General features: G+C 43.7%; 1 protein-coding gene across 1 annotated transcript in view; it reads left to right on the top strand.

The window, feature by feature from the left end:
- Positions 1 to 22,392, top strand: part of LOC121533772 (E3 ubiquitin-protein ligase RNF13) — an 81,923-nt gene that overhangs the window by 19,791 nt on the left and 39,740 nt on the right. Inside the window, exon 4 of the mRNA XM_041840006.1 lies at positions 16,300 to 16,425. Within this exon, the coding sequence (XP_041695940.1) occupies positions 16,300 to 16,425 (126 nt within the window). The remainder of the gene's footprint in view (positions 1 to 16,299; positions 16,426 to 22,392) is intronic.

The following is a 22,392-nucleotide window of genomic DNA, read 5'->3' as shown; positions in this document are numbered from 1 at the left end:
TTTTAGGAAGTTCTTGGGACGTTGTGTCATGGTCCCCTGGAGATTTTGTCTAGTTCGCGGTTTGTCCCGAGGACGTTTTTAGGAAGTTTTTTGGATGTTGTGTCATGGTCCCCTGAACGTTCTTTGGATTTTGTGTCATGGTCCCCTGGAAATTTTTGTCACGTGATGGTCCCAGGTGTCCCAAACCATTTGTAAGTAAAGTAATGAAAAGGTATGGGGATTTTAAGGTAAGTGGTACGCTGTTCAGCTAAAATAGTGTAAAAATCTTTAATCAAAGACAATATGATTTACATTTGACATAATCACTTAAATCAAAGCCCTTAACCAACAATGCAGTTCAAGAAATAGTGTTAAGAAAATATTTACTAAATCAAGTAACACAATAAAATAACAATACAGAGGCTATATAGTCCTTTGTAGCTCAGTTGGTAGAGCATGGCGATTGCAACGCCAGGGTTGTGGGTTCGATTCCCACGGGGGACCAGTATGAAAAAAAATAAAAAAATTATGCAGTCACTAACTGTAAGTCGCTCTGGATAAGAGCGTCTGCTAAATCACTAAAATGTAAAAATGTAAATATACAGGGGGTACCGGTACTGAGTCAATGTGCTGGGGTACAGGTTAATCGAGGTAATTTGTACATGTACAGTTGAAGTCGGAAGTTTACATACACTTAGGTTGGAGTCATTAAAACTAGTTTTTCAACCACTCCACAAATTTCTTGTTAACAAACTATAGTTGTGGCAAATTACTTGTGCATGACACAAGTAATTTTTCCAACAATTGTTTACAGACAGATTATTTCACTTATAATGCACTGTATCACAATTCCAGTGGGTCAGAAGTTTACATACACTAAGTTGACTGTGCCTTTAAACAGCTTGGAAAATTCCAATAAAATTATGTCATGGCTTTAGAAGCTTCTGATAGGCTATTTGACATCATTTCAGTCAATTGGAGGTGTACCTGTGGATGTATTTCAAGGCCTACCTTCAAACTCAGTGCCTCTTTGCTTGACATCATGGGAAAATCAAAAGAAATCAGCCAAGACCTCAGAAAAAAAATTGTAGACCTCCACAAGTCTGGTTCATCCTTGGGAGCAATTTCCAAACGGCTGAAGGTACCACATTCATCTGTACAAACAATAGTACGCAAATATAAACACCATGGGACCATGCAGCCGTCATACCGCTCAGGAAGGAGACACGTTCTGTCTGCTAGAGATGAACGTACGTTGGTGCGAAAAGTGCAAATCAATCCCAGAACAACAGCAAAGGACCTTGTGAAGATGCTGGAGGAAACCGGTACGAAGTATCTATATCCACAGTAAAACTAGTCCTATATCGACATAACCTGAAAGGCCGCTCAGCAAGGAAGAAGCCACTGCTCCAAAACTGCCATAAAAAGCCAGACTACGGTTTGCAACTGCACATGGGGACAAAGATCGTACTTTTTGGAGAAATGTCCTCTGGTCTGATGAAACAAAAATAGAACTGTTTGGCCATAATGACCATCGTTATGTTTGCAAGCCGAAGAACACCATCCCAACCGTGAAGCACAGGGGTGGCAGCATCATGCGGTGGGGGTGCTTTGCTGCAGGAGGGACTGGTGCACTTCACAAAATAGATGGCATCATGAGGAAGGAAAATTATGTGGATATATTGAAACAATCTCAAGACATCAGTCAGGATGTTAAAGCTTCGTCGCAAATGGGTCTTCCAAATGGACAATGACCCCAAGCATACTTCCAAAGTTGTGGCAATATGGCTTAAGGACATCAAAGTCAAGGTATTGGAGTGGCCATCACAAAGCCCAGACCTCAATCCTATAGAAAATGTGTGGGCAGAACTGAAAAAGCGTGTGGGAGCAAGGAGGCCTACAAACCTGACTCAGTTACACCAGCTCTGTCAGGAGGAATGGGCCAAAATTCACCCAACTTTTTGTGGGAAGCTTGTGGAAGGCTACCCGAAACGTTTGACCCAAGTTCAACAATTTAAAGGCAATGCTACCAAATACTAATTGAGTGTATGTAAACTTCTGACCCACTGGGAATGTGATGAAAGAAATAAAAGCTGAAATAAATCATTCTCTCTACTATTATTCTGACATTTCACATTCTTAAAATAAAGTGGTGATCCTAACTGACCTAAGACAGGGAATTTTTACCAGGATTAAATGTCAGGAATTGTGAAAAACTGAGTTTAAATGTATTTGGCTAAGGTGTATGTAAACTTCCGACTTCAACTGTAGGTAGGGGTGAAGTGACGATGCATAGATAATAAACAGCGAGTAGCAGCAGGGTAAAAACAAAAGGGGGGGGGGGTCAGTGTAAATAGTCCGGGTGGCCATTTGATTAATTGTTCAGCAGTCTTATGGCTTGGTGGTAGAAGCTGTTAATGAGCCTTCGGCCCTAGACTTGGCGCTCTGGTACCGCTTGCCATGCGGTAGCAGAGAGAACAGTCTATGACTAGGGTGGCTGGAGTCTTTGACAATTTTTAGGGCCTTCCTCTGACACCGCCTGGTATAGAGGTCCTGGATGGCAGAAAGCTTGGCCCCAGTGATGTACTGTGCCGTACACACTACCCTCTGTAGTGCCTTGCAGTCGGAGGCCGAGCAGTTGCCATACCATGCAGTGATGCAACCAGTCAGGATGCTCTCGATGGTGCAGCTGTATAACTTTTTAAGGATCTGAGGGCTTTGTCGTGCCCTCTTCACGACTGTCTTGGTGTGTTTGGACCATGATTAATGATTAGTGAATCAAGGTCTGTATAGGATTTCACCATTGTGCATGCACCTTTCAAGTCCTCTCAGTTCAGTCGTCATGAAGGAAAGGAGGCTAGGAAAGGAAGCTAGCTTTCACACTACTGAGCCAAGTCAAGCTAAACCTAGCCAAACTATACTGGCCTGGTTACACATCCACCATAGTTGCTGGAAAAGACCATGTGAAGAGAACATATCTGAGCCAGCACAGTACAGATCTGTTCGGCACGTTAGTGCGAAAAGGGTATAATTCAAAACCATTGGAGCATGGCCTGACATGTGGTATTGCAGGTCTGCTGGCTCCATTGTGGCAATGGCCCCACCTGCTGTTGTGACAGTATTTTCCCCAGGCATCCCAGTATGGGATGGACTAGGATGGGGGATGGCAGTGCCAACTAATGAGTCAAGCCCCTCACCTCCGAGTTCTGGTAAAGAGGCAGGGGTCACGTCTGTCACTGTATGTGTGCAGCCTGCCAGGCTTCTTGCGTAAGGCATCAGATTATGAAAGCTGAGCGATGAGGGCAAAAGCAGATCATCTCTCTCTTTTTCTTACCCGCTCAGTCCTCTCCCTCTCCTCTTATTCTTTGTCTCTCTTGCGCATTCATTTTTTTTTTTTTCTGTTTGTCTCTCTCCAAGCAATCAATCCCCTTTTTCTCTCTCTCTCTCTTACTCACTCTTTCACTCTACCGCTCTTCCTCTTTCTCATTCCCCCTCTCCACCCCCCTCTGACTGGAGCTAAGCCCAGCCACTTCACCCACCCGTTTGAACTCTCTGCCAGCCTCTGTGTGGATGCACTGTGGCTTTTATGAAGGCAGGTGTGGCAACCCACACCCTAGGCCCCATCATGTTGCTTTGACATCTTGTTCCATTATTGTTCCATATTGTACTTATCGTTCCATCTTGTACAAACAATATGGTCTCTACATCTTCGGTCAGATGCCATTCGTCTTCAGCAGGTCGCCCTGCGGCGGTTGTGGTCGTAACGGTGGCAGAGTTTCAGTGTTTGGAGCATAGCCTGTCCTGCTGTGTTAACAAACTGGTTTGTGAATGTAGCGTGTCGACCATGTTGACTGTATCCCGGTCTACTGTCCAGGCCCCTGCTTACCCTGCCAGCAGAGTGCTTATCTGTGTCGTCAGGTGCACTTACCCAGAACTCTGTCTGGCTGAGTCTAACTCCAAAAAAGCTGTCCCCTTCCCTCCTCGCTAAACCTTGTCTAGTCTCCATCGCAGATCTGAGACAATTGGAGAGGTCCAAGCAGTAGCTAAACCCTGGTCGTGTTCATTAGGGCACGCAAATTAATACTTTGTGAAACGTTTTGCAACAGAAAACAAAAATGTATGTTCCTTATTGGACAAGTCCATGTGCTTAAGGAACACCACTCCCACCCCTATTTCCTTCTTATTGCCTTCACTTATCCATTCCTGGACGATCTGCAAAGGCTAGTGAACAATGGAAGAACTGAGAGAAGAATGTTCAGGAACTAACTGCAGAGGCTTCCATGTCCAAGGGATTGCAGTCCTGATAGGAGAATAACCTTCCTCCCACAAAGGAGCCTGCAGCTTGTACCAGAATCACCAGAGACTTACCAGCTTGTTTACCTCCTATGATTTCACCGTGGGCCTCAGTCTGGGCTTTCTTTGAGAGGAACCGCACCCCTCCCATGCGCCAAAATGGCACAGTGTACGACTAGGCTAAGTGTCCGTCCCAATTGGCACTATATTCCCTATATAGTGCACTACTTTTGACCAGAGCCCGTGGGCCCTGGTTAAAAGTAGTGCACTATATAGGGGATAGGGTGCCATCTGGGATGCAACCTAAAACTACTGTAATCAGAATCTGAGAGGAAGGCCAGAGCACCCTCGAAGGCACAACTGGAAACATTGAACTCTCTCACACAGACCGAAAGTGTGCCAGTTGCTTAGTTCCCTGTAAGTTCCCAGGACGTCACTGAGGACCATGTCAGGACCTTTTTAGGACGTTCTCAGGATGTTTATTTTACTGGTCCTTAGGACGTTGTGTGATGGTCCCAAGGGAACATCTCTGGGGGACCTTTTCCTAGTTCCCGGTTTTTCCCAGGGACGGCCATGAATACTTTTTTAGGACATTGTTGGGACCTGGTGTCATGGTCCCCTGAAGGTTTTGTCTAGTTCCCGGTTTGTATCGGGGATGTCCCCGAGGATGTTTTTAGGACATTCTTGGGACATTGTGTCATGGTCCCCTGAAGCTCCCTTGATTGTCCCAGGTGTCCCAAACCATTATGTAATGAAATGGTATCGGGATTTTAAAGTAAGTGGTACCCTGTTCAGCTAAAATAATGTACAAATCTTTAAACAATGACAATATTATTACATTTGACATGATCACTTAGTACTTACTGACTTTTCAATATGACCCCACCTGGGATTTGAACTCACAACCTCTGGATTTGGGGTATGCTGATCTTTCTGCTGCGCCAAAAAGTCTGTAGAATTTCTGAAGTTCCCTACACATTCATTACCTATAATACATCTCTGCACTTAACAAAAGAGTGCCATCTGCACTGCTATTTTAATTATCAGTTAATCTGACTATTCTCTCATTGATTTCTTTTACTTATTTCAACAATTTGAGTTTGGGGTTTTTAGTATACATATCTAATGTTTGTGGGGCATGTTATTCTGTTTTAATGTTACTCCTGAATCACTATGATAAATATCATAGTTTTTCTTCAGTGTTATTTTAACAGAGCTGAGTTTTACTTTGAAGTGCAAAGTGTAAGAATAGGCCTACAGGTGAAATCAGTCAGTAACCATGTTTCCATCCACAGTTTTTATGCGAGTAAAGTCATACCGTATTTTATTTTTTAAATCACGACAGCTGTGATGGAAACAGGACGTTTCGGTACAATTTTATAAATGCCGACAGATCATTTGTTTGTTCGACTTGGTGGGATCTTTTTGTCGGTAAAATGTATTATGCGAGAAATGGCGGTGGAAATGCTTTTATACGCAAATATTGATATAATAACCATCGAAGTAAACTTGGGTCACTCGATGACATGTTGTGTGGTCCTCCCACTATGACTTGGGAAACTATGCAGTTTAAACTAGGCTACAGATTAAATAAATTATGATGGACTTCACAGGGTGGTGAAAGTGCATGGTATGAGCTTGATGCTCCTTTCCAATAAATGTTGAGGGTCTTATTCTGGTGAAATGATGAAAGATGCTTGACTGCCGTTTTGACAACTAAAAACAGTCTCGACTCCAGGGGACCAAAACTGGTCAAGCCAACCAAAACCAAGCCAAGTAGAGGAAGCAAAACTGGTGTTAGATTTGGCCCTGTTTACTTTGGGGTTGCCTAATCACTGATCTAACTTGAATAGATTGCTGTAGGCTATGCATTGGAACCCCTGATTTCTCCTATCTAGTCATGTCAGATCTGTGATTAGTCCATGCTCTGGATGCAGGAAGGGGAGTGGCCTTGGAAGGTATTTGTATTTATTATGGATCCCCATTAGCTGCTGCCAAGGCAGCAGCTACTCTTCCTGGGGTCCAGCAAAATTAAGGCAGTTCATACAATTTTAAAAACATTACAATACATTCACAGATTTCACAACACAAAGTGTGCCGTCAGGCCCCTACTCCACCACTACCACATATCTACAGTACAACATTTTCCTACTTGCATCAGTTACTTGATGTGGAATAGAGTTCCATGTAGTCAAAAAATTAATAGTCATGGCTCTATGTAGTACTGTGCGCCTCCCATAGTCTGTTCTGGACTTGGGGACTGTGAAGAGACCTCTGGTGGCATGTCTTGTGGGGTATGCATGGGTGCATTCAACATGTCAATACCTCTCATAAATACAAGTAGTGATGAAGTCAATCTCTCCTCCACTTTGAGCCAGGAGAGATTGACATGCATATTATTAATATTTGCTATCTGTGTACATCCAAGGGCCAGCCGTGCTGCCCTGTTCTGAGCCAATTGCAAAGTCCTTTTTTGTGGCACCTGACCACACGACTGAACAGTAGTCCAGGTGTGACAAAACTAGGGCCTGTAGGACCTGCCTTCTTGGTAGTGCTGTTAAGAAGGTAGAGCAGCGCTTTATTATGGACATACTTCTCCCCATCTTAGCTACTGTTGTATCAATATGTTTTGACCATGACAGTTTACAATCCAGGGTTACTCCAAGCAGTTTAGTCACCCCAACATGCTCAATTTCCACATTATTTATTACAAGATTTAGTTGAGGTTTAGGGTTTAGTGAATGATTTGTCCCAAATACAATGCTTTTAGTTTTAGAAATATTTAGGACTAACTTATTCCTTGCCACCCACTCTGAAACTAACTGCAGCTCTTTGTTAAGTGTTGCAGTAATTTCAGTCGCTGTAGTAGCTGACATGTATAGTGTTGAGTCATCCACATACAGAGACACTCTGGCTTTACTCAAAGCCAGTGGCATGTCATTAGTAAAGATTGAAAAAATGTAATGGGCCTAGACAGCTGCCCTGGGGAATTCCTGATTCTACCTGGATTATGTTGGAGAGGCTTCCATTAAATAACACCCTCTGTGTTCTGTTAGACAGGTAACTCTGTATCCACAATATAGCAGGTGGAGTAAAGCCATAACACATACGTTTTTCCAGCAGCAGACTATGATAGATAATGTCAAAAGCCGCACTGAAGTCTAACAAAACAGCCCCCACAATCTTTTTATCATACATTTCTCTCAGCCAATCATCAGTCATTTGTGTTAGTGCTGTGCTTGTTGAATGTCCTTCTCTATAAGCATGCTGAAAGTTTGTTGTCAATTTGTTTACTTTAAAATAACATTGTATCTGGTCAAACACCATTTCTTCCAATAGTTTACTAGGAGTTGGTAACAGGCTAATTGGTCGGCTATTTGAGCCAGTAAATTCTTAGGTAGCGGAATGACTTTTGCTTCCCTCCATGCCTGGGGGCACACACATTCTAGTAGGCTTAAATTGAAAATATGGAAAATAGGAGTGGCAATATCGTCTGCTATTATCCTCAGTAATTTTCCATCCAAGTTTTCAGATCCTGGTGGCTTGTCATTGTTAATAGACAACAATAATTGTTTCACCTCTTCCACATTCACTTTACGGAATTCAAAATTACAATGCTTGTCTTTCATAATTTGGTCAGATATACTTGGATGTGTAGTGTCAGCAATTGTTGATGGCATGTCATGCCTAAGTTTGCTAATCTTGCCAATGAAAAAATCATTAAAGTAGTTGGCAATATCAGTTGGTTTTGTGATTAATGAGCCATCTGATTCTTTGAATGATGGAGCTGAGTTTGCCTTTTTCCCAGAATTTCATTTAAGGTGCTCCAAAGCTTTTTACTATCATTCTTTATGTCATTTATCTTTGTTTAATAGCGTAGTTTCTACTTGTTTTTATTCAGTTTAGTCACATGATTTGCCAATCGGTTGTGCAGCCAGACTTATTTGCCATTCCTTTTGCCTCATCCCTCTCAACCATACAATTGTTCAATTCCTCATCAATCTACGGGGATTTAACAGTTTTTAGTCATTTTCTTAATGGGTGCATGCTTATTAGTAACTGGAATAAGCAATTTCATAAATGTGTCAAGTGCAGTGTCTGTTTGCTCCTCATTACACACCACGGACCAACATATATTCTTTACATCAACAACACAGGAATCACTACAAAACGCCTCTTATACACAATATTAGGCCCAGCCTTTGGAACTTTGTTTTTCCTAGATATGGCTACTATATTGTGATCACTACATTCCATGGATTTGGATACTGCTTTCAAACAAATCTCTGCAGCATTAGTAAAGATATGATCAATACATGTTGATGATTTAATTCCTGTACTGTTTGTAACTACCCTGGTAGGTTGACTGATAACCTGAACCAGGTTGCAGGCACTGGTTACAGTTTGAAGCTTTCTCTTGAGTGGGCAGCCTGATGAAAGCCAGTCAATATTTAAATCACTCAGAAAGTATACCTCTCTATTGATATCACATACATTATCAAGCATTTCACACGTTATCCAGATACTGACTGTTAGCACTTCGTGGTCTATAGCAGCTTCCCACCAGAATGGGCTTTAGGTGAGGCAGATGAACCTGTAGCCATATTACTTCAACAGTATTTAACATGAGATCCTCTCTAATCTTCACAGGAATGTGGTTCTGAATATAAACAGCAACACCTCCACCATTGGCATTTCTATCTTTTCTGTAAACGTTATAACCTTGTATTGCTACCACTGTATCATCAAAGGTATTATCTCAGTGAGTTTCAGAGATGAATGTAATCTGTTACTAGCAAATTACTGATTTCATTAACCTTGTTTCTTAAGCTACATATGTTAACGTGGGCTACTTTGAGCACTTTTCTTCTGGGATGCTTACTTGATTTTATTGCTTTACTTGGAAGCTTAGCAAGCAGTAGATGTGCTCATGTTCTTTAGTGCAGGGTGAGCTGCACACAGTGGACTTCCTCCTAGGGCACACCGGCTCAGTGCTAACAGTATAAATCTGGTTCTTAGGCACATGATTACTGCATACAATAGCTGTAGGATCAGCAGAGGCATTCAGGGCAGTTAGAGGGACATAAATTAGGTTACTTATATTATGTCTCCCGACACCCCTAGTGTAATGTACATTTACGGAAGCATTATGACAACTCTGTGTCACAATGGTAGGGATTAGCTGAGCTAGGCTTGGGTCATTGGTAAGTCAGTATGAAAATGTATGCACTCACTAACTGTAAGTTGCTCTGGATAAGCGCGTCTGCTAAATGACCAAAAATGTAAAGAAATAATGTCTCAACGCAGCCTTCTAATGCTGTGAAAGGATCCAGGAACCCAAATGATTTGGGTGGATCCCATCCTCCTTATAAAACGTGTTTTGTTTCCAAAAGGTATCGAAATTGTCAACAAAAGTTACACCCATTGAGCTGCAATAATCACGTAGCCAGTTGTGAAGAGCAAGAATCCTGCTAAAGCGTTCAATGCCACGATTCAGAGAGGGCACAGGGCCATATATGATGGTTTTTTTGTTAGTGTCTAGCAGAGCGTCAATCTTTAAAATCCAGTTTAAACTGTTCAGAGCTGCCCTTCATAATGTCATTAAAACCCACATGGACTATGATAGAATCGATTTCTATGTCCTGACTTAGTACATTCAGGAGCAGCTTATTAATGTCATTTACTCGAGCTCTGGGATAGGACATTGTTTTTGCACCAGGAACGGTCACATTTCTTACCGTGGAGCTGCCCAAAATCACGGCTGGCGAGAAGGACGAGGAAATCCGCCCACTCCCACATTTCACAGGATTCTGAGAACCCTTAATGGACGGGCGAGAGGCAGGATAACTTGAGCCCGTTGCGCCTGGTGCAGGCCTCTGACAGATGGAGAAGCCCCGCTCGATCCAGAACAGGGACGGAAGGTTGTTGACTTCAAAATCGTAGTAGTAGGCACTGCGGCCGCATACACAGGCACCCCCAGGCACCTGAAGGTGGAGGGCGGTAGCTGGATTCAGCCTGCGTCTTTGGAATGGGGCTGTGGCGATGTACACGTCTTTCCCGTGCGAAACATGGAGGGAGCTGAGGATGAGGTCTTGACAAAGACTGGGAGCTAGGCCGGACCTAGACGGACTGACTGAATCTCTGTGTGTTCCCCGGACAACAGTTGTCTCCAGCAGCTGTCAAAAGTGACTGGACATACACACGCACACACACTGGTCTCTCCAGGAAGGGTGGGTGTTCCTACTCTGCTGTCATTCTATGTTAGTGGTGTGGTGTTGACCAGTGGATCTAAACTCATGCTCACTTATTCCATGTCAGAGGTTTTATAGTGTAGACAGGCTTCCCTGCAAACAATAATGAGTCGTTAGAACGTCACAAAATGGTTGTCAGGACATTGTGTCATGGTCCCCTGGAGGTTTTGTCTAGTTCCTGGTTTGTCTAGTTCCCGTCACCTGATGGTCTGAAATAAACGGCCCCTCAATTATTTATTTTTTTACAAAAATGAAATGTTCTACCTAGGGCATGTGGTCCATCAAGGCCCTGATTGGTGAACCACTGATCCATTCACAGCTCTTTGTCTTTTGGCAATGCTAGGGACACCCCCTACAGTCAGCGATGGTCTCAACAAGATGTATAAACAAAATGTTATGGGGACCTCTTTTCTCATAGTCATCCAGAACATAAAGACAGATCTCTTTAATAGTGAACTAATGCCCATTGATCCTGACTATTTTAGGTGGTCTGCTTTTCTGAAAACTCATCAAATAACTTATACACAAAGTCGTTTTGAATAATTCTGAGTTGGTTTGAGCAAGATCATGCTGACAGATTTCCTGTCCACAGATCTACCTCCAAGATCTATACAATCAATCCATGGTGAAAAGTTCTACATTCCTGTAACATTACCTGTGCTTTGGTCAGTGTGTGGGTATTTTCATCCCTGGTTGTTTTTGTCCGAGCCGGTGCTTGCGTTTGCAAAAGGAAATGTTTTGGTAGCCTACTTAGAGACTGAACCCCATGCACTCAGATTCTGGCCAGGAGCCTGACTTTCATTTCAGCACGGCCCAGTAACCGCTATCTATGCCACTGTGTTAGAGCCCTGGTGCTGGCACTCCCAGGATGCGTCCCATATGGCACCCTATTCTCTATATAGTGCACTACTTTTGACCAGGGCCCATAAGGTTCTGGTCTAAAGTAGTGCACTACATAGGAGAATAGGTTGCCATTTGGGACAGGGCCCCAGAAAAAAACACTTTATTTGTTCTGTTTTTACCCTGTATCAAATATTACAACCAAGTTTCAGTTTTGGGCTGTACAATTCTCCACTTGATTCCTAGTCTCCCGTGACATGTCCTTTTATGTAGCAGGGATTCCCCAACGAGCGCACATGCACAGTTGTTACCCATCTTCACTCTTGTGTCAGTCGGCCACATAAAATAATCGCAAATGTTTTTAGGTGGAAAAGTACACATTTCCTGACTCAAAACCGATATTAATTTTTTATTTGGTCGTACGCTTTCAATAAAACAGCGTATTGTCCACAATTTGCGGATTTCTGAAACAGCCATTTCCTCACAGCAGAACAGAGCGAGGCCTGCATCCAGATACACTATATATACAAAAGTATGTGGACACCCCTTCAAATTAGTTAATTTGGCTATTTCTGCCACACCAGTTGCTGACAGGTGTATAAAATCGAGCACACAGCCATGCAATCTCCATAGACACATTGGCAGTAGAATGGCCTTATTGAAGAGCTCAGTGACTTTCAACATGGCACCGTCATAGGATACCACCTTTCCAACAAGTCATTTTGTCAAATGTCTGCCCTGCTAGAGCTGCCCGGGTCAACTGTAAGTGCTGTTATTGTGAAGTGGAAACGTCTAGGAGCAACAACGGCTCAGCCGCCAAGTGGTAGGCCACACAAGCTCACAGAACGGCACCGCCGAGTGCTGAAGCGCGTAAAAATCATCTGTCCCCGGTTGCAACACTTACTTCAGTGTTCCAAACTGCCTCTGGAAGCAACATCAGCGCAAGAGCTGTTCATCGGGAGCTTAATGGACGAGCAAGCCTAAGATCAACATGCGCAATGCCAATTGTCGGCTGGAAAGGTGTAAAGCTCGCCACCATTGGACTCTAGAGCAGTGGAAACGCGTTCTCTGGAGTGATGAATCACTCTTCACCATCTGGCAGTCCGATGGACGAATCTGGGTTTGGCGAATGCCACGAGAACACTACCTGCCCCAATGCATAGTGCCAACTATAAAGTTTGGTGGAGGAGGAATAATGGTCTGGGGCTGTTTTTCATGTTTCGGGCTAGGCCCCTTAGTTCCAGTGAAGGGAAATCTTAATGGTACAGCATACAATGACATTCTAGGCAATTCTGTTCTTCTAACTTTGTGGCAACAGTTTGGGGAAGGCCCTTTACTGTTTCAGCATGACAATGCCCTTGTGTACAAAGCGAGGTCCATACAGAAATGGTTTGTCAAGATCGGTGTGGAAGAACTTGACTGGCCTGCACAGAGCCCTGACCTCAACCCCATTGAACACCTTCGGGATGAATTAGAACGCCGACTGCGAGCCAGACCTAATTGCCCAACACCAGTGCCCGAACTCACTAATGCTCTTGTGGCTGAAGTCCCTGCAGCAATGTTCCAACATCTAGTGGAAAGCCTTCCCAGAAGAGTGGAGGCTGTTATAGCAGCAAAGGCGGTACCAACTCCATATTAATGCCCATGATTCTGGAATGAGATGTCAACGAACAGGTGTCCGCGTACTTTTGGTGATGTAGTGTACGTCACGAGTCACATGAACCATTGTTTTCAGCTTTCTCACTTCTCCACTACAGGAAGGGAGAGCGCAAACGCCACTGAACTAGTTTCAATTTATGGTATCTGATTTGGTTCTGGGTGCCGAGACTACTTGATTTCCTAGATGAGATATGTTTTGCTCTACTAGCCTAGTTCCCATTTTTGTGCTGTCTAAAATGAACCTTACTTGTGAGATTATTGTTGTGTGTTGTGCTTAGTTGTTATGTTCTTGGTAGTTTCATTGTAACGTGACATCATGGGATTGAAGGGGCTTCGACACTTTTCAATACAGTTGAAACAGCTGAGCTGCTCCACCTGTGTGTATAGTGTATCTATGAAACCTACTCTACTATTCTGACTTTTTGAGGCAAATTAAATATTCCTGTGTTTTCCTCTGTCGTTACCAGGGCAAATCTGTGTTATACTCTGTGTTAGTGACATTTTCCTACTTGGATTAGGTACAGATCTGTGTTAAAATACTAGGCTATTTGAAATCTTAATCTGTGCTCGATTAAGCTTGCCTTGTTTAATGGAACAATAGAATAGTCCCAACATTGTAATAGTCCCAATCGTGCACTCCAGGCAGGCTAGAGCAAACACTCAACGTATTTGAAATATTTCAAATAGTATTTGAATCAAAGTCTGATTAGGTTTCACAACCACTGTGCAATCCCACAGTGCAGGAGGAAGATTACTTTATTGTCCAATGTTCATCAATGGCCAACAGATATTAGTATTCTGCTGTATCCCAAACCCTTCGAAAGACACACAGGGTTGGAGAGGTTGTAGCAGAGGGCAGCCATACTACAGTACCCCTGGAGCAGGAGGAGGAGGGGAGGATGTGTTGGTGGTGGTGGAGGAGAGGGGTAAAGGCTTAATAGGTGGCATGATCCAGTCACCCAGTCACACTCTCCTCTAGAGTGGAAAGTCACTGAGCACTGAGTCACTATGCTAAAGGAAAAGAGGAAACCCACCTACGGAATTGAAATGGTTCCTCTTCTAGGCCTATATGCTTAGGGAATGATTCACCAACATTGGCCACGGATTCAAAATCTGGAACTAACAATTTGTTGTTGAACTTGAAAATGGGCATGTGTTTTTTATTGGATTTTTCCTCAATTATACTATGCTCTGTACAGTTGTGGTTAGGGATTTCCTTGTGGGTTTCTTTGTGGGTCCATTGCCAAAAGGGGGAGCTATTGTAGCTTATTTTGAGCCAGGTGAAAATGTGGGACAGTGGTGTTGTCATAGACATTTTTTTTTAAAGTTGTATTTTTTAGTGATCTAATTTACATTTTAGTCATTTAGCAGACGCTCTTATCCAGAGCGACTTACAATTAGTGAGTGCATACATTTTTCATACTGCCCCCCGTGCGGAAGGTATCCAGGGAGATTTCTAGTCCAAATAAACAGCTTCCAGTGCCAGTTCTTCACTATCTCTTTGTATCAAATCAAGAATGTAACAACAAAAGCTTTTGGAGTTTCTATCCATCCTATTGAAAAGTGATGGTATGTTTTATACATTTGACTGTTTCATTTTCCATTCTTGTTATTTGGAGAGAATGGCAGCTTGCAAGAGGTGTGTAGCTGCCATTTAGACACACACACACACACACACACACACAGACACTGGTCTTTCTAATGTTCCTCCTCTTGAGGGACACCTACCAGTCTCAGCAGTGTGTGCGTGTGCACGTGCACTGTGTTCACACACACCCACAAAAAGGACTGACGATCCGGGAAGCACTCGGCATTGGCACTGCTCCAGAGAGCGAACTCTAGCTCCTCCACTAAAATGAACTCATCACTTTCACAGCTGACTGTAGCTGCAGAGTCACGGGCCCACCCCCACCGATTCCCACAGCAATTTACACCTCGTTTGCCTGAATGGCACCCGATTGCCTACATGGTGCACTACTTTTGACCAGGCCCCAAAGGGCTCTGGTCAAAAGTAGTGAACTATATAGGGAATATGGTGCCATTTGGGACGTAGGCCTCATCTCTATCTCTGACTAGCCTGCCACCCCCGACTACAATCTGACTACCATCTGCACCTGATAGGATATGAAAAGGCATTACACTGGATTTAATAGTACAAGGAAACGTGAAAAATATGACAAAATCAACATATTTCCACATAACACTGTTATCGTTTAATGTGGAGCTAATTAATTCTGTCAGCTCTATTTATTACATTTCTGTCTGCAATGTTATGAACGTTTCACTCACTGAAGACACCCCTGGACACCTCTCTGCATGGAAACACTTGAACAGAATTTGTCATTGGACAGCATCAGGCCATCAAATTCAGGAAGTATGCTTGTGATTGGACAGTATCTTTGTCATTCTCAGCTGGCCTGTGGGTGATTGGCTTGGGCCTTGGGCCTGCCCCTCTGGCTGTGTTCTGACAGGCCGAGTCATGCCCGAGGCGGGTCCCAGACTCCCAGAGCTGCAGGACCTGCTGGGTTTCATTAATACAGTGCTCTGTGTGGACTCCACTCTCTATGTTAGAATGCTATTTTCAACATAATATCAGTGCTAACACAAGTACTTTACGTGCCAATATGGTTAACCATCTCAAACAGAGTTTGCCATCCCTCTCTGTCTTTCCCTTTTGCTCTTTCTCTCTCTCTCTCTCGTCCTGCAGCACAGGACATCTGGGTCAACCAGAATAATTCACTGCCAAGATATGATCTCTTGTTTGGGTTTGTTTCATCTGTGGATTTTACCGTGGATTTGATCAGTCTTAGCTAAGTCCCAAATGGCTCCCTATCTCGTTCACTACTTTTGACCCTATTGGCCCTGGTCAAAAGTAATTTTGAGTAAAGTTATTGCTGTAGCTGTAGCCATTTTGAATTGTTTAGCCTATTTCTAAATTCTTATTTCTGTTCTCTTTGTTCAGTGTCTCACCAGACTGCAGACTCACCATTTCTCTCTAGATTCCAATGGATTACATTTTAGATGTTTGACCTTCCAGTGAATTTTTATTTAGATTCCAGTTTCTGTTGAGGAGAGCAAATATGAATACGCACACCACCACATTTCCTCTGTTTGTGGTGATGATTCTACTTTAATGTCAATGACAGAATTTGCTCCTACTCCCACACGTTTTGTTTTCTTGACCTTTTTTGTGGGCCTTTCGTGAAATTGACCATGTTCTATTGAGTGATAGTCACATAACTGATGCTCTAACTGTACTGTGATGTCACACCCACAGGGCTTTCTGATTGGTGCACGGCCCGAAAATGCCTGCGAGCCCATCGACCCGCCCCCTATTCGGGACAACCTCACTGGTGCCTTCATCGTGCTCATCAAGCGCTTCGACTGCAACTTTGACATCAAGGTAGGGTGCATCGCAATCACACAAACCTCCCCATGTGGTGTATAATTTGTTGCCCCGAAGTTGCTAACCACTTACACAAGATGAGATATTTTGGCATCCGTCTAATGGTTAGGGTTAGGATTGGGGGTTGGGTAATCTGATCCTAGATCTGTGGTTAAAGGTAGTTTCTACCTCAAGGCTCCCTTATGGTCGATTAATGAAGTTGCCCCTAAGCACTGATCCAAAGTCAGTTTCCTCTTTTACTTCCTGATGGATATGGTTAGGGATGGGATTGGGAAAGCTGATCCTAGATCTATACTTAGGCACAACTTCTACTTCGAGCCCTTCTTACATGCAGCACAGTACACAGGAAATGGCTGTTGCCCAGTCAGGACTTCCTGTGCTGGCACTGAACCATCTCTCCCTCTTTCCACTCCCTCCTTCCCTCCCTCTGCTCATCCCCTGCTTCTCTGGTTCGTCTACTGATGTGGTGCATTAACTTGGTGCCCTCAGCAGCGCTCTGCAGAAATGCAAACAAAAGCATTGTTGTTGTTTTAACATGGAATGGAAAAGACACCTTTACCTTGCGCTAACGTCACGACCAAAGAGAGAGAGGAAGTCATGGTTCTTTCCCTATAAGAACGGGGAAAGCATAATTTCTTATTACTGAGTTACAACTTTTTTATGCATGGCAAATCCACGAAGACTTGAGTGTAGCGGGATATTTGGCCTATTTTATTTTCTCAGCAACAAAGGAGCCATTTAGTTTTTACGGTGCGCGGCACTCTGAAACTTCTCGACTCTAATGTGTCTGTCTGCGGAAAGTGTGTGTGACGCGCCCGGAGTCGAGAGGAGTTGTGTTTTCCTAATAAATCCCAGGAGCTGTGGAGAGCACCACTCGGTCCGTCCCATTACTCAACCTTGAAGTGAGGCCATGTGCAGAGAACAGGAGTAGAGCGAGGCGTAGAGAGTGAGGGAAGAGAGGAATGGAGAAGGAAGGGGGAAGTGGAGGGATGCAAGGAGAGGTACAGTGCATTCGGAAAGTATTCAGACCCCTTGACCTTTTCCACATTTTGTTAAGTTTACAGCCTTATTCTAAAATAGATTTTTCCTCATCAATCTACACACAATATCCCATAATGACAAAGCAAAAACAGGTTTTTAGATTTTCTTTCTCCAAATGTATTAAAAATAAAAAACGGAAATATAATATTTACATAAGTATTCAGACCCTTTACTCAGTACTTTGTTGAAGCACCTTTGGCAACGAATTACAGCCTTGAGTCTTCTTGGGTAGGATGCTACAAGCTTGGCACACCTGTATTTGGGGAGTTTCTCCCATTCTTCTCTGCAGATTCTCTCAAGCTCTGTCAGGTTGGATGGGAAGCGTCGCTGCACACCTATTTTCAGGTCTCTCCAGAGATGTTTGATCGGTTTCAAGTCCGTGCTCGGCTGGGCCACTCAAGGACATTCAGAGACTTGTCCCGAAGCCACTACTGCGTTGTCTTGACTGTGTGCTTAGGGTCGTTGTCCTGTTGGAAGGTGAACCTTCGCCCCAGTCTGACGTCCTGAGCACTCTGGAACAGGTTTTCATCAAGGATCTCTCTGTACTTTGCTCCGTTCATCTTTCCCTCGATCCTGACTAGTCTCCCATCCCCACAGTATGATGCTGCCACCACCATGCTTCACCATAGGGATGGTGCCAGGTTTTCTCCAGACGTGACGCTTGGCATTCAGGCCAAATAGTTCAATCTTGGTTTCATCAGACCAGAGAATCATGTTTTTCATGGTCTGAGAGTCCTTTTAGATTGCTTTTTGGCAAACTTCAAGTGAGCTGTCATGTGTATTTTTACTGAGGAGTGGCTTCCATCTGGCCACTCTACCATAAAGGCCTGATTGGTGGAGTGCTGCAGAGATGGTTGTCCTTCTGGAAGGTTCTCCCATCTCCACAGAGGAACTCTGGAGCTCCTTCAGAGTGACCATCGGGTTCTTTGTCACCTCCCTGACCAAGGCCCTACTCCCTGATTGCTCAGTTTGGCCGGGCGGCCAGCTCTAGGAAGAGTCTTGGTGGTTCCAAACTTCTTCCATTTAAGAATGGGTCTGAATACTTATGTAAATAAGGTATTTCAGTTTTTTATTTTTAATACATTTGCAAACATTTCTAAAAACCTGTTTTCGCTTTGTCATTATGGGGTATTGTGTGTAGATTGATGGGGAAAAGATATAATTTAATCCATTTTAGAATAAGACTTTAACGTAACAAAATGTGGAAAAAGTCTAGGCTAATGATAGAAGTATAGATGGATTGATGGAGGGAAGAGAAGGAAGAGAGAAGTGGAAGTGGGGGAGGGGGTATGGGATGTAAGGAGTAAAGCAGTCTGATAGATGTCGAGAGAGAGGGAAGAGAGTGAGTCGGGGAGAATGAAAGCTAGAAGGAGATTAATTGATTTGATCATTTGAGCTGTAGCATCACAAACTGTCTGCCTCTCTGATGATACAATATAATACACGCTTAAAATGAAAAATACTGAGGATAAAGCTGAAACACTTAAAGGCAAAGCACAAGGAAGAAACTTTCCTCACAACCGAAGAAATAAAAGAAGAGGAGAGAGAACAGAGACATAGAAATTATTATTTTTAACTCTGTGTAAAATCAGAGCAGGAGTAGAGAGCGAAAAAGAGATCACACAGATAGGGTAGGAAGTGGGATGTAGGGATGTAGCTCAGTTGGTAGAGCATGGCATTTGCAACGGCAGGGTTGTGGGTTCGATTCCAGTATAAAAAAAATTATAAAAATGTATGCACTCACTAACTGTAAGTCGCTCTGGATAAGAGCGTCTGCTAAATGACAAAAATGTAAATGTAAGTGAGTGGGGTGAGAGGAAGAGATGAGACTGAATGATAGACAGAGTGAGGGGAGAGAAAGTAGAAGGAAAAGAGAGGGAGGAGAGACTAGCTCTAGAGCAGGCAGTCTGGCTGTAGTGTGTGGGGCTCTCTCCCTGGTCCCTCTCCCGCTCCATGCCTTATAAGGCCTTTCTGCATCACACACACACACACCACACAGTGAGGTGTTCCCTAGGCAGGACTGAAACCGGATGCCCCCCCCACCCTCTCCAGCTCGCCGTGCGTCAGCCAGAGACAGACACGCTAGCACACACACTAGGCCTGACCTCAGATCAGCCTGTTCCATGATACAAACTGAACCCCTCATCAGTCAGCACTTCAGACAAACTGATCTTAGAACAGCCGATACCACACTCGGCCTGACATTGGATCTCTTAAAGGGACAGTTCAGTCCCAAATCAAAGTCAGTTACTATCCCACTCTTCCCCTGGACCACAGAACATCAGATGTCAAAGGTGTACAAAGCATTAGCATAGTCTGGCTCTAAGATCTGATGTAGGATCAGGTCTTGAACTTCACATTCTGTTGGATTTTGTTATTTTGTCTGTGTTTATTAGAATAAACGATTATGTACTCATACCACGCTGCACCTTGGTCCAATCCTTTACACGACGAACGTGACACTTTCAGGTTATGTCGATATAGGACTCGTTTTACTGTGGATATAGGTACTTTTGTGCCTGTTTCCTCCAGCATCTTCACAAGGTACTTTGCTGTTGTTCTGGGATTGATTTGCACTTTTCGCACCAAAGTACGTTCATCTCTAGGAGACAGAACGCGTCTCCTTCCTGAGCGGTATGACGGCTGCATGGTCCCATGGTGTTTATACTTGCATATTATTGTTTGTACAGATGAACGTGGTACCTTTAGGCGTTTGGAAATTGGATGAACCAGACTTGTGGAGGTCTACAATTTTCTTTCTGATGTCTTGGCTGATTTCTTTTGATTTTCCCATGATGTCAAGCAAAGAGACACTGAGTTTGAAGGTAGGCCTTGAAATACATCCACAGGTACACCTCCAATAACTCAAATGATGTCAATTAGCCTATCAGAAGCTTCTAAAGCCATGACATCATTTTCTGGAATTTTCCAAGCTGTTTAAAGGCACAGTCAACTTAGTGTATGTAAACTTGTCACCCTCTGGAATTGTGATACAGTGAATTATAAGTGAAATAATCTGTCTGTAAACAATTGTTACAAACATTACTTGTGTAATTCACAAAGTAGATGTCCTAACCGACTTGCCAAAACTATAGTTTGTTAACAAGACATTTGTGGAGTGGTTGAAAAACGAGTTTTAATGGCTCCAAGCTAAGTGTATGTAGTGGTTAAGAGCGTTGTGCCAGTAACCGAAAGGTCGCTGGTTCTAATCCCTGAGCCGACTAGGTGAAACATCTGTCGATGTGCCCTTGAGCAAGGCACTTAACACTAATTGCTCCTGTAAGTCGCTCTGGATAAGAGCGTCTGCTAAATGACTAATAAATGTAAACTTACGACTTCAACTGTATGTGTTTTTTTTTTGCTTTGCACTAAACGGTACCATGTGAATGAAAACAGATTTTTTCTGAGTACCGCCAGACATAATGGGAGATACAGTAATACACGCTCTGGCACTTACAGTAACCCCTTGTTGAGTGTAGTGTCCGGGGCAGTCTGAGAGCTTGTGAGTGTTGGGTTTAATGTGCCGGGGTAGACATGCCACTCTATGGGAGTGTGTGGTGGAGTGGGATGGGGAGCAAGAGAGCAGGAAATCAAGTGAGGGGGCTTCTGGCGTTAATGGGTTGACTGGCGAGTGTACAGTGCATTCGGAAAGTATTCCGACCTCTTCCCTTTTTCCAAATTTTGACTTATTCTAAAATGGATCAAATTATTTTTTTCCCTCATCAATCTACACACAATACCCCATAATGACTAAGCGAAAACAGGTTTTTATAAATTTTTGCAAATGTATAAACAATTTTAAACAGACACCTTATTTACATAAGTATTCAGACCCTTTGCTATGAGACTCGAAATTGAGCTCAGGTGTATACTGTTTCCATTGATCATCCTTGATGTTTCTACAACTTGATTGGAATCCACTTGTGGTAAATTCAATTGATTGGACATGATTTGGAAAGGCACACACATGTCTATATAAGGTCCCACAGTTGACAGTGCATGTCAGAGCAAAAACCAAGCCATGAGGTCGAAGGAATTGACCGTAGAGCTCCGAGACAGGATTGTGTCGAGGCACAGATATGGGGAAGGGTACCAAAAACTGTCTGCAGCATTTAAGGTCTCCAAGAACACAGTGGCCTCCATCATTCTTAAATTGAAGAAGTTTGGAACCACCAAGACTCTTGCTAGAGCTGGCAGCTCGGCCTGACTGAGGAATCGGGGGAGAAGGGCCTTCGTCAGGGAGGTGACAAAGAACCCGATGGTCACTCTTACCTCCAGAGTTCCTCTGTGGAGATGGGAGAACCTTCCAGAAGGACAATAATCTCTGCAGCACTCCACCAATCAGGCCTTTATGGTATTGTGACCAGAAGAAAGCCACTTCTCAGGAAAAGGTACATAACAGCCCGCTTGGAGTTTTCGAAAAGGCACCTAAAGGACTCTGACCATGAGAAACAAGATTCCCTGGTCTGATGAAACCAAGATTGAACTCTTTGGCCGGAATGCCAAGTGTCACGTCTGGAGGAAACCTGGCACCATCCCTATGGTGAAGCATGGTGGTGGCAGCGTCATGCTGTGGGAATGTTTTTCAGCAGGAGGGACGGAGACAGAGCGATCCTTGATGAAAACCTGCTCCAAAGTGGTCAGGACCTCAGACTGGGGCAAAGGTTCACCTTCCAACAGGACAATGACCCTAAGCACACAGTCAAGACAACGCAGGAGTGGCTTAGGGACAAGTCTCTGAATGTCCTTGAGTGGCCCAGCCAGAGCCGGACTTGAACCCGATCGAACATCTCTGGAGAGACCTGAAAATAGGTGTGCAGTGACGCTCTCCATCCAACCTGACAGAGCTTGAGAGGATCTGCAGAGAAGAATGAGAGAAACTCCCCAAATACAGGTGTGCCAAGCTTGTAGCGTCATACCCAA

The sequence above is a fragment of the Coregonus clupeaformis genome, chromosome 20 (assembly GCF_020615455.1).
Source record: "Coregonus clupeaformis isolate EN_2021a chromosome 20, ASM2061545v1, whole genome shotgun sequence".
Taxonomy (NCBI): Eukaryota; Metazoa; Chordata; class Actinopteri; order Salmoniformes; family Salmonidae; genus Coregonus; species Coregonus clupeaformis.
The sequence above is the reverse complement of the archived record's forward strand: the minus strand, read 5'-3'. Positions and strand labels throughout refer to the sequence as shown.